General features: G+C 37.4%; 2 protein-coding genes across 3 annotated transcripts; both read right to left on the reverse strand.

Annotated features, from left to right (window-relative positions):
- Window positions 1–284: 284 nt before the first annotated feature.
- LOC147295922 (Acyl-CoA N-acyltransferases (NAT) superfamily protein) lies at window positions 285–2,538 on the reverse strand. The gene is made up of 2 exons (XM_086232628.1): window positions 1,807–2,538; window positions 285–686 (listed from the first exon to the last, which is right to left on the reverse strand). Exon 1 carries the CDS (start codon window positions 2,448–2,450, stop codon window positions 1,818–1,820), a length of 633 nt encoding a protein of 210 aa, XP_086088754.1. The 5' UTR covers window positions 2,451–2,538; the 3' UTR covers window positions 285–686; window positions 1,807–1,817.
- A 948-nt stretch (window positions 2,539–3,486) lies between these two features.
- LOC147295923 (F-box family protein with WD40/YVTN repeat doamin) lies at window positions 3,487–12,109 on the reverse strand. 2 transcript variants are annotated; one of them, XM_086232123.1, is made up of 9 exons: window positions 11,803–12,109; window positions 11,506–11,712; window positions 9,083–9,137; window positions 7,770–7,868; window positions 7,143–7,246; window positions 6,620–6,709; window positions 6,168–6,307; window positions 4,571–4,655; window positions 3,489–4,067 (listed from the first exon to the last, which is right to left on the reverse strand). In XM_086232123.1, exons 1-9 carry the CDS (start codon window positions 12,063–12,065, stop codon window positions 3,698–3,700), a joined length of 1,413 nt encoding a protein of 470 aa, XP_086088249.1. In that variant the 5' UTR covers window positions 12,066–12,109; the 3' UTR covers window positions 3,489–3,697. The 2 variants fall into 2 exon arrangements, with proteins under 2 accessions (XP_086088250.1, XP_086088249.1); XM_086232124.1 differs by lacking the exon at window positions 7,770–7,868 and having other exon boundaries at window positions 3,487–4,067.
- Window positions 12,110–13,540: the final 1,431 nt, after the last annotated feature.

Below are 13,540 nucleotides of genomic sequence, written 5' to 3' on the forward strand. Positions count from 1 at the left end.
CTGCTTGCGGAAGGCAAATACATAATTACCAAAATCACTAATCCTAAACCTTCATCCAAGAATAACTTAACCCAATTTACATCCCTACCAAGGCTGACTTTTCAAAATACAACATAATAATTTTTCAGCATTTTCAAACTCTCTTTGAAGAAAAGAAGCTTATAATTTAGCATGGAAATTAAACCTTCTAGATCATCCTAAATAATGTAAGAAATTGACTAGCAACTTCATATTGGGTCATTTCAGAAGTATTCCAGCCATATAAACCCTGTATGGATCGTCAGTTCAACAAAAAACTCAAGACATCTCAGCTTTTATTTGATATATTTGCACACTCCTTTGCATCTCAAAGCTCTGTTCCGTGCATAGATATAAGCTTCCATGCCCTTTCCTACTGAATTTTCATCATTACTATATTTCATCAAAGTTATTTATTCCCCCCATAAATATTCACCTGAGGGACATAATTTGAGGGGCAATACATCAAAGGATTAGATTTACTTCAATGTTATTGATTTCAAACCTTTCGTTAAATCCAATGGCCCTCAAACTAAATCCCTTAGGTCAACACCTATGCATTTCCCCCATACTTTTGCTGGATCCTTAGTCTTCTGTTCAATGATGCAAAATAATTGGAATACACTATGTAAGTAAACACCTTGGAATTCCCAAAAGAGACTCACCACCTGCAGTGTACCAGCATGCTAATTGTTAATGTACTTAATTAACTACTGAACACCACGACAAGTCCCAATTTTCAACTTTGTTCAAGCGCAACTCATGTTTCAAAACAGCTTAAAACTCCAAACATTGAAGAACAAACAAAAGAAATTAAAAGCACTAAAGAAAGGAACTTGTTACAAAGAGCAATTCCCAAAAACAGAAAATTTTCACTGCTGCCTACTTATAATTAAAAGCACTGGCAATGAGTAAAATAAATGGTCTCCAATCAAACAGCCATGCAAAGCAGAATAACTAAAACAATCAAGTTATTTAACTTCAGAGACAACCTCACCCCTTAAAATTGCTACTGTTGGTCATTCTCAATATATCATTATCGCTTGTATATAGGATGGAGAAAAAGAACATGCACCAAAGAAACCCATCTCTCCTATGACTAGGGATGTGCTGCTCTTACGAAAAAGTAGTCACTTGAACAATCCTACTTAAATATATACACAAAGCATAAGAGTAGTAAGTAACCCAGCCAGAAGAGTGCCTTTAGGCTCCTCTCCCTTAGAACAAGGCTCAAGCGCAAGATCCTAGGTTGAATACCTTGTGGGAGCATGGGATCGTCTAAATTACCAAAAGAAAAGAATAAGTAATCTGGCCATTTTTCCTATTCTATTTCAGTATAACTCACAGTTTCTGTTTCGTAAATAATTCAGTACTATTGAAAAAAAAATAATAATTTAGTACTTAAGTGTTGAAAGCATGTCCACACATCATCAAACAGAACAAACACCAAATGAAAAATATAAATCTCTTATCAATGCACATTTGATTCAACAACTGATTATTAAACTAAATTATCAGAAAAACTAATACCAAAAGACATAAAAAAGAAGACTCAGGCACAATTAAGTTTAATTTAACAGCAAATAAACAAAAAAGTACAACATAAACGACCTAAATCAGAGCAAGTATTTAAACATCATCAACTTAATAGCAATACCATGAAAATTCCCAATCCTCAGATGTATTAATTCTCCAATACAACCCAACAAAACAGTACAAACACTACAAATCAAAACCATAGATAAAGTAAGATAAAAAAAATACAGTTTTCCACAGCACCAAATTTACCTCTCTCACTCTCATCCTGCTTTTGTCTCTGCCTTGGCATTGGCCTTCGACCCGCCCTTCGCTTCGGGCTTCTCCGCTTTTGCCTCCCCCGAGCAACACCCACCACCATGTTCATGATGGTGGTGATGGTGGTGATGATGGCCATGCCCATGATGCGCATGAACATGCCCCCCATGTGCTTTCTTCCCCTTCAACTCCTTCCTCATATCATAAGCATCCTCTCCATCCGCATAGTACTTCGCTTCCACATCATGAATCTTATACCCCAAAGTCTCCGTATACAAATTGAAAGCCGCCCGATTGCTCTTCCTCACGTGGAGCGACACGTACTCGGCCGCGAACACCTGTTCCATGGCGTTCTGGGCCGCGCTCATGAGCTTGGTGGCGAGGCCCAGTTTGCGGTGGGTTCGGAGCACGGCTAGCGAGGTTATGTGGCCATGGCACTCGTTGCTCTCCTCCTCCATCTTGGCCAAGACGTAGCCGACGATGCGGCCGTTGTAGTCTTCGGCGACGTAGAGTAGCTGCGGCCATGAGAGGATGTGGTAGAGGTAGTACTTCATCTGGTAGTTCTCCGGGAGGCAGAAGAGGTTGCAGGCTTGCATGGCCAGGAGGTCGTCTATGGTGGCCTTGCGTATGCACACCATTTTTTGTGAAGGTCTGGGGTTTCTAGGGTTAGGGTTTTGGTGCGGGAGATTTGATTTTGAGGAAGAGAGACTGTTGTGTTGTTAGTTGTTACGGACCTACGGTGCGAGGTCGAGAAGTGGGGTTCTGGATTTTTAATAATATTGGGTTTGGGTGTGTGGAATTGGGCTGAATCATGGGCCTCGTAATGAGTTTAGATATGGGCATACATTTTTCAACCTTCTATTCTATTGACTATCGTCCCCAATAAGTCTCACAAGTGCCAAGTAAGCATCACGTAGATCAAATTGACAGACTCATTAACGGAACTAAGGGAATCAAATAAATTGAGACACCGGAATAAATTTCATGTGGTTAAGGACCTAAGGTTGACAAAAAAAACTCTCAGGCGATGAAGTGAGATTTCGCTTAAAATTGGGTGGCAAAAGAGTAATTAATTTTTTTTTGTCGGATCTTCTATTGCTGTATTAATATTTTACAAGAACGGCCAAAAAAATATTTTAGAAGACATGTAAAAAATATTTCCAACAAAGAAAAAGACTATAGAAATGATAATTTTTTTTATGTAATTGTGAGTTATAACTTATAACAAACTAACTGTTGTGTCAAGAGTTCAAACATTTTAAAGTGAGCCCACTTCTCGTTTAGAGTTTAGTGTTAAAAACATAATATATTCTCGTTTAGAGTTTAGTGTTAAAAACATAATATAAACCCGACAAATTAAGTGTCATTTGATTAATCTAAAGCTCTTATAAAACTGTTTCTCAAAGTTACTAGCAGACCTACCAGAACAATTAAAAAAAAGTGGGTTTCAATAATTGAAGGGATTAATGGTTACTGATACTGACTGTGGTTTGCCTCATTCCTATTGGAACGTTGATCCATGCAGTAATTGAGTTGCGTTCATACGTACCATTTCATGTACAAGAGTTTCCCGTTTGTTCTCATTCAAATAAACAATCCACATGAGCTATGATATTCATTATTTCATTATTGATCAATAATATTTTCTGATATATATATATATATTTATTTATTTATTTGGTATCCAAGAATCATATGCTTAAGTAAGAATCTGAAAGAAGGGAAAGGAGCTCTTGAAGATACGCAAGAGGAAACTGAGTGTATTTGAATACAAACAACGATATATTTCATACGGACACATGTATCATAAAGATCATACATATCCTAGCAAAGGAGTAACCTCTCAGTCAAGATCAATATACCAACAAAAGGAGTGACCTCCCAGTCAGTTGAATTTCCACACACTGATATACTTATTATTGTGTGTGGTGATAACCTTCTTCATCCCAACCGCCAAGCATGTAATTGGAGGTCGACTGCTTCGGGGGATGCTGTCAATGGGGGTGTCTTCTGAAAGCCTTCTTGCTTTCATTCTTTGGGCAGTCCCACTCCCAACTGTGTTTTGATGAGAACTTGAACTTGGTAAGTTGCCTTCCAAAACACATCTTGATATTACTTCACCTGTGTTCTGATTCAGTAGACGTAGCACGCCATCTATTCCACCAACAGCCAAAGTTGATGAATCATTTCTCAGGTGTTGCAATGAATATATAACATTTGGACTCACTCGTGTTTCCCATAGAGATCTCATTGTCCTGAATTATATAATGGACCAAGGTCAGTCAACTATTATTACAGGATCTGTCACTGTTCAAAAACCAAAATTCCAAGGGCAGAACCAACTAAAACTGACGAGAGTCAGCTGATCCTTTTTTTTTTTTTTTAACTTTTCAGACTACATTTATGATATTTAAACCTCTGTTTAGAAATGAGAACAGGCCTAATATCTCAATCATTGCCTTCCTTTAGAAATGAGGATCCACGTGCTATTTCATCATCGCTTTTTATTGAAGTTTTCATCTTCAAGCAATTATCATTATGTAGAAGGGATAAGTCGGTAACTACTTGCATTTAACACTATCTACTATTGATATAATCTTCAGCTGATTTGAAATAATGCAAACCTTGTATGTAAAATTGTAATAAGGTGCATATGATAAATATAGACTTGCATCAGAAATTAAAAGCTGAAGTACAAAATGGGTTTAGCCAGGCAAGTTAAAATTCTTAAAATAGCATTTGAAGTCATATTCCATACCTAAGGTCCCAACAACATGCATATCCAGCAGTTGATCCAGAAAATAGTAGGTGAGAGCACGGGTTGAAACACAAAGTCCCTATGCCTGTCATGAAAAATTGAAACTATATTTATTCTCTCATGAATATAACACCCACTCTAAAGAAAGAGGCTATAAGTATGTCACTAAACATATATGATATATCATAATAAGTACCAAAATTTCCAAAAAACTGCAATAGTGGAATGAAATCTCTTTCATTTCTATTTCACATGAATATAATTCATTCAACAAGGACAGAAGGGCAAAAACAACCAAGGACAGAAGAGCACAAAAATAAGAATACATCCATCAGTTATCAGGCCATCAGGCATAAATAACAAACAAATATGATACAGCACAATTATGGCTTCTAGTTGACCCCATTTGCAGCTTTGGGGAGTCAATCTCTAAAGAGCATTCAGGGATCCCCACAAAGGCATTTAAATGAGTCTTGGCTCTGTGGTAAAAGATAATCTCCAAGAAATACTCAAAACATGATCAATATGAACAGAGAACACTCTTTGTGTGCAATTTTATGCTCCATGTCAGTATCTACAATGAAATGAGTTGTGCGGTACACAATGAATCATGATATGCTAGACTTGGTGATGAAGGATGCAAAAAGAATATACTTAGAATTGGTACAAGCTTAGAAATTAGTTCCAATTTATTTAGTTCTTATTAGTTAAAGCTAGAAGCCTAGAACTGGAATGCAGTTGTTAATGAATTAGTTAGCTCTTTTTATAACAAATTAATACTTTAGAATTTTAATTTTAAAGTTATTTCAATATTTTCGTAGAGTATTTTAGATATTTGATTATTAGGGGATTGCGAATATAAGTAGGCCTTATTGTAAAATATGAGTTTATCCTAATCTCCCTATTCTCTTTGTTTTCTCTATATCTCTCTCTTTCTCTCTCTGTGCTTCTCTCCTTGTTCAGTATCATTAAGCCATGAGTGTTACCAAGAAGGACAAAAGGTGTCCAAATGGCTGAAAGAAACACCAGGAGTGGAGGCTAAACATATCACAACGGGCAACATAAGTTTTTTTTTCTCTCTCTCTCTCTCTCTCTCTCTCTCTCTATTTTTCCTCTACTTCTCCTCCTGCATCACTAAGCCATGAGTGTTACCAAGGATAAATGGTGTCCAAATGGCTGAAGGAAACACCAGAAGTGGAGACTAAAAATATCACTACTGGCAACATAAATCTCTCTGTCTCTACTTCTCTCCTTGTCCTGCATGACTGCATCACTAAGCCACAAGTGTTACCGTATAAAAGGTGTCCAAATGGCTGAAGGAAACACCAGGAGTGGAGGCTAAAAATATCACAACTGGCAACATAAGGCTCTTCTTTGCATTTTCATACATTTACATAAATATGTATACATGGTATTACAGAATGAGGAGAAACCAATAACTAAACAAAAACTCAACTCCAGACAGAAGACAAAATTACTGTGAACGCTGAGGGCATACAAAGGAACAAATATTTCCGAAAATGGTAGATATAAGATAACATAGTTAGAATCCAATTGTACTCCCAAAGTTCTTGATAGAGCAGGCATACAACTTAACCTGTGTTATTTCTTGATCTTAACTTCTCTACCGGCGGATCAGATAAAAGTCCAGATATTGTGATACTACCAAGAGAAGACCCGCTAAGAATCAATTGATCATCACTCACACTTAAGCATGTTACTGGCCCATCATGCATTCTGCAATCAGGAATCAAAAGAATATAACATGAAGTCCATAAACCATTGAGCAGTATGTAGATGCATATTACAGCAACACACGGGACTTAATGCCAGACAGGAAGTTTATTCTAACACATATACACTTTTCCCTTTTACAGGCAAGAATTTATCTGTCTCTTGAAATTAAATTCTTGTCTAAAAGTGGAAAAAGTATCATCTTAAGCCGTATTCTGTAACCTTATAATCACAAGTCACGTCCAGTCTATTTCTTACAGGGAAAAGAACAATTATAAACACCAATTTAGAAAATATATTTCTTGCAACGCTTACCTAATGATTTGAGAACATTCTCTACGGTACATGTCAAATACACGAACTGTCCCATCCTCACATCCAACCACAGCCTCAGGATCGCAGTAACTACATTCAGAGCAGGAGGTAACATTTGTACATACCAAAAGCAAACCTCCAAAATATATAGCACTCTATCGTAAAACAGTGTAAATCAAGTAAAGAGAAGAGAATCTTCAATTTTGAAAGGCCTTCAGCAAGAGAAACCATCATGTACGCCGTTTAAGTCTAAAAGCAAAAATAGTGGTAACATTTATAAACATAAAGTAGGATATAATCAATCAAAATGAGAGATTTTATGAACAACCATTAATAGAAGCTCAAAAGTAAACTATTCAGACAAGCCCCTGCTCAACCATATGGTGAAAGAAACTAAATAATAAAATTTCCAAATTTATGTTATTAGTATTTACCATGCATATAATACTCATGAAGCAATACATTTTCCCAATTACATTTACAACAAAATATAAGCAAAATATTTATGATTTTATACACATACCGCATGCATAAACCCTTTGGAAAGGTGCCCTCATGAGAGGGGAATACTCTTCCTATCCCATTCCGCCTCCATATGCATATACGAGTGCCAAGCAGACCAACAATCTACAGAAAAATAAGACTTGTATAGATACCAGAAAATTCCCTTCAATAAAAGAAAACAACACGCTTTTAATAAGTATAAATTAATTAAATGTAGTGGCTAAGCACATTCATACTGAGGATCAAAGGTCAAATAATTTGACCATGATGAGTCATCCATATCAATCTAAACTAGCAAAGGGGAAAATAGAAAAGGGAATGCGAACATGATATATGCCATTTGCATTTCGAAGGAACCTAGAAGAATGCAGTAAGTTCAATAGCATATTTTAATAACCCATACATGCTCTGTCATATAATCAATGTTAATGATACACTTGCACGGATCTGTTCAATATTCCAATCCTTAACAAGAAGATGTGATCTAGCAAACAACATGTTACAGTCTTGCTTCACAATCTGGACATTAAGTCAATGATATATCCAGAATAAGTCACAGATGGATCTGTTGGTCTATTAAATGGTTGATAGCATTTTATTCAAGTCTCGCATAAATGGAAAACCAAAAAGCAGTAGTTCAAGTTACCTTGCTCTCATCAAAATCAAAGTCAACTAAAGGGACCTTGTCTGGAATGGGATATTCTCCCACACATTTATAGCTTTCCAATGACCAAAGACGCATAACCTAGCATCATTGCATACCAAAAGTCAGAGGACAGAAAGACATCTCATGAGAGGACTACCACAAAACTAATGACATTTCATAAGTTCTGGAGTTTAGTGCTAAAAGCTATCAAGAGGAGAAAAGAGTCAGCCCAGCGAAAAAAAAAAGGGCCTGTTGATCCTACAAAAGCCAAAATCTGTTCTCACAAGCAATATAGTTTGTTAAAAGGTACCACATGAAGAAGTGCATAGGCAACAAAGCCCTAGAAGCCTTGGCTTAGGTGGTAAAAGGGTGAGAGTTGCTATAAAGTGGGAATGGTCAATCTACATGCAAGTTGAGCCAAGCTCATCTAGTTTGGATATGACGTTTGTTAATATGATCCTCAAACCAGGTTCCAGCCAAGTAGGGGGTACTTCTACAAAGGAACAAAGTAAGCATATGTAGGTTATATACCAATACTTTCATTTTACATCCTATTTTAACAACTCCATACTTCTTGAGCATATCCAAAATCTAATAATCACTTGTAGTATACTTACTTCTTACCTCAAAAACAATACAGAATCATAGTATATAGTTGAAAATCACCACAGAAAAAAATTGAGGAAGGAACTGTGATGTAGGAACATATGATTGAAGTACAATAATGTAATGCTCCCTCCTTAATTCTCGTGTAGATCGGGATCATGATTTCTTGTGCTTTTAGATAATAAATAAGCTATGGAACTTATGGCATGTTTACTAATCCGTAATTGGAATCCAATTCCTCCAAAATAAGGAGTTGGATTTCGATTATGGATCACTCCTGTGTTTACTAACAAGTGGGGCCCACATGATATCAGGAATTCAATTCCTTATTTTGGAGGAATTGGATTCTTGGGTGGGGAGTGGTATTCTGATTCCTTATTTTGGAGGAATTCAATTCCTTATTTTTTTTTCCTATTATACCCTCACATTATTAACTAGCATATAAAATAATTTATTTAGAACAAGGGCATTTTAGTAATCAAATGCCCACATGATATCATTCCTACTCTGATTCCATATAGTTTAGTAAACAGCTTCAATAGGAATTCAATTCCTCCTCAATCCAATTCCTCATCAATTTAATTCCTCCTAACCCGATTACGGATTAGTAAACATGCCATTAGAATATAGTTACATATAACACATACATATATATATATATATATATATAGATGCTAGCTTTGTAAGTTATGTGCAAGGGAAATTACTTTATCACCGACGCCAGTAAGAAGCAGCGCCATCTTCTTTCGACACTGATCAACCCTAATAGAAAGCAAGGTTAGAAAAATGGTATCATCCTCATATGTGCCTGCTTAGACGCACACAGCCAAACATAAACCAGATGTGTAACTTTAGAATTTGTTTAATGCCTCAGGTTCAGAATTTTGTGATACCAAATATTTACAACTTTAGAGAAATTATAATAAAAAATGTGATTAAAATCGAAATATGAGGCATGAAATATCTCCTGAGGTTTTTCAAGCATTAAGATTTAGATGAAAACGTCACAAAGTTCATATTTTTGCATCAACTAGTGAATTTAAGATGAGATCTAACCAAACTCCACTGAAGTGAAAAAACCACATATTCGTTACCAAAAACAAAACAAAAAAACACATATCTGCCCAAACCCCACTTAAGTGGAAAACCTCACATAGCTCCATCCTCATGAGCAAGTGATTTCTTTTATGTAAACTTAACATAAAATGTTCGCAAAATGGTAGCTGAGGAAATGGCATGTAGTGAAGGTCCCCACCGCAAAATGGTGCTAGTGGCCCAAAGCTAGTGGTGGACATGGTGACAGTGATGGCTGCAAGGGCAGTGAAATTGTGAAATTTTGAGTTTGATATTGGTTATAATCATAATAAATAGTGATGATGCCTCGAGCGTGTTGCAGCCTAAAATTCCTTCAAAGTGGTGGAGCCATTGAATAAGTTAATCACCTCTTTCTCTGAATCGCACGACTCCCTTGGTATTCCTCACCACATGTCTTGTCCCCACACTCCTGAACAAAACGGCATTACTGTGCAGGCTCCATGTTTCAAGTTCTCCAGCTTCCACATCTGCTGCCCAGTTCATCACCTGAGCAGTCTCAACTTTTCGGCCTCATCCATGGTGACTAGAGTACTAGACTGTGATGGAATTGATGACCCCTCACTGGTACAGCCCGTTACCCACACCCTCTCTTATGTTGCTTAGCTTTCCACTTCTAAAGAAGAACCCACATGTTACTCTCAAGTTGTTCGTTAACCAAAATGATGAGCTGTTGTGACTAATGAGTTTAATATTCTTCTTAAAAAAAAATCAGACTTGGACCTTGGTTCTTCCATCTTCACAACAAAAGACCGTCAGTTGAAAACGGGTTTTCTAAATCAAACGGTTAGCAAAAGAGTTTATTGAACATCACAAAGCCCACCTATAGCCAAAGGGTTTCACCAACGGAATGGCCTAGACTATTATGAGACATTCAGGGTCCTAGTCATACTTACCACCATACACATTGTAGTACTGTACGTTGTCTTGTCGTCTCTACTAGTTGGTCACTCCAATTGGATGTAAAGAATGTCTTTCTATATGGTATTTTCAAGAAACGGATATGACTCAACCCCTTGGAAAACAGTTTGAGAACAAGGATCTCAACCCTCTTCACTATTTATTTGGCCTCAATGTATCAACTTTACGACCTGGTCTCCATCTATCTTAGACAAAGTATACTCTTGATCTCGTCGTGGCACCATGATTGAGTACAAGTCATGCAATACTCTGTTCCATGCAAAGTCGCATTATATGCTCTTGAGTCTTGATGGTAATCCATTCCTCTCTCTAATACCAGAGATTACTGTCAGCCCATTGGCTCCTTGCATTGTTTGATTCTCACTCAACTGGATATTCCCTATGTCGTGCATTATGTTGCTCAATTCTACCCACCATGTACTACTCACCTTGTTGTTGTCAAATGCATCTACTCCTGACGTTCAACTTCAAGACTCTGCATGTTCTATTCGAGATATTATCTCTTGGATTTCCACTGTTTCTCGCTTCAGTGTTGAATCTAACTATCTAAGTATCTCTCTTATATTTCTGATGAAACAATATGGATTTCTCATCTTCACCATGAGATTCATCATCCGATCTCAATACCTACCACCCTCTATTGTGATAGTCTCAACACTACTTATATGGCATCTACCCTGCATTTTTATGTTCACACTAAGCACACCAAGCTTGACTACCATTTCCTTCTAGAGCGAGTCACCTCTCTGACAGCCATTCAATTTGCCCCATCAGTTGATGAGACAACTGATTTCTTTACTAAAGGGCTTCAGAGGCAACATTTCTAATCGTGGCTTCACAGGCAACAGTTCTAGTCATTACCTTCAAACTTGGTCTATCCACGAATACCGAGTTTGCGGGAGTCCTCAATTGATTCTATAGAATATGTCATGTCCCTTGTTTTGAATATGACATATTCACTTCCCATGCATTACTTGGGCTACTTACATTTAACACAAGAGTTTAAGAAAATGTAAAGACACACAGGAATTCAAAACGTTACATGAATCACAACAATTCCATCACCCCACAAAAGTAAAAGAAGAAAGGTGGATTGTAAGAAGGACAAAGGCAGTACCCAACAGAGTGACCCATCCACTGATCAACATTAATCCGGTCTTCCTGCAACGCCAGCCTGTGACGCTCCAGAGCCAACTCCTCCAAATAAACCTTCAAAGCTTTTTCTGGACCGCTACTAGAGCTATTCCCAGAACCCACAAGCCCCATCTGCCACTGCTTGTAGTAAAGCGCTTCAAGCAACTTAGACTTGTTGATAATCTTACTCCTTCATTGAAAATAACAAAAACCCATTTCACATTTAGCTTCAAAATGACGAAAACAACAAGAAAAGATACTTGAGAGAGTAGAGGAGTACCAGGTTTTGCATACGACGGAACAACGTATGAGGTCGAAGAAGTCGAGGAGAGAGAAGATGATGCAAAGGATGTCGTGGTCGAGAGCGTGCACTGTGGCCGGAGCTCTTGAGCTTCTGCTCGGCCTCTTCTTGTCGCCGGTGAGAGGGAGATCCATTCCTGCCGGTAAGCTTTCAAGTTGAAACGTGTCCTGATGACTTAGCGGGACGGAGAGCAAGGGAACTTTACCTTTTAGTTTGTAAGCTGGGGAAGGGCCGGAAGGCATGAGACTTTATTTCGAGGTCTCTACCTCCCTGCCTTTAGGTTCATAATTTTTTTCAGTCCAAAATAGGCTTTTTTTTAACGCCCTATGCCCCTATTATCAAAATACTTGTCTGAGTTGTCTGATGACTCTGATTGTCTCAACTGTTCACAGTGCAACAACACCGAAAAAAATCAAATTAATTATATAAACTTCTCTCTTTTTTGCATAAATAATAAAATCATAATCCATAACTAGAAATCAGAAAGTTCAAGTTCCTAATTTTTATTAGTATAAACCCCAAATATTAATTATTTTCATGAAATACAAACCACAAAATAACAAGATACTAGATTAGTAAATAGTGGTGAAAGAGAACAGTCAAAAAGCAAGCTCAAGCATAAAACAACATTCTACCATACAGAAGTGACAGGACCGCCCCCGAGTTTCACCCAGAAACCCGGAGGGGTCCTGCGGGAATCCAAATTCAAGAAAAATCCTACCGAAAATTCGGCAGAACTTCCCCTGAAAATGGACTAACCCAGAAATTTCAAACCTGTTAAAAAGCACTTCTATACAGCAACCACCTCTACCACAACCAAATAGGGTCTCAGACCCAACAATTTCACAGAAATCCAACTTAAAATTTGTAGAGTGGTTATCAGAGCTACTAATCCTATTACAGCAATTATTACATTTAAGGATAGGAACTTCTAAAATGGAAATGAATCCCTACAAGATCCGGGGGCAGAAAATGGATGTAATTTGCCTCGACGCGTTTGGCTCGACCTCCACCAATGCTACTACCTGGGGGACAATTTAAGACAAAACAAGAAAACGGTGAGATAGGCTCAGTGAGTGGACAATCAAATGAAAATGAAAATCAAAGATTTAATATCTTTTCAGAAAACCCCTTTTTCACACGTTTAACTCTAAAATCTTAGAATGTCCTTTGAAATCCCCCAGTTTTTTTAAAACCATTTCTCAGTGAAATAATAAAATCCAGAGCTTTGAAAGTCCAAGTTCTCAAACTGAAATCGATATTGTCAATTTATAAATAAATAACTTGAGCTGGAAACTTTCTTCTCAAACATTCTCAACATATTGAAAATCAATAAACTGTTCAACTGAAACCGTCTTACTTAAAAACCTTTTGCTGCCATAAACTCATCACTTAAAATACTTAACAGTTGAAAACACACACCAGTCAGATACCCATAAAATCTGTCATACATGCGCAGAGCCGAGGATCTGTCATACGCATGCAGAGCCATAAATAATCTGTCATACATGCACGCAGAGCGGCCCCCAAAGGGCGAAGCATCCCGACACACGGCCCAAAGCCTATATGTGCATCGTGATGGGTCCCAAAGACCTATTAAATCTGATAACCTGGAGGGTACTGCAAAGGTGGTTTGAAAAAAAACGATAACTCATAAACACATGATTCAAATCTCAATCCTTTCATTTTTTTCTTCCAAAACTCTTCTTAACAAAAC

This window comes from Dryas octopetala, chromosome 2 (genome assembly GCF_963921425.1).
Source record: "Dryas octopetala chromosome 2, drDryOcto1.1, whole genome shotgun sequence".
Taxonomy (NCBI): Eukaryota; Viridiplantae; Streptophyta; class Magnoliopsida; order Rosales; family Rosaceae; genus Dryas; species Dryas octopetala.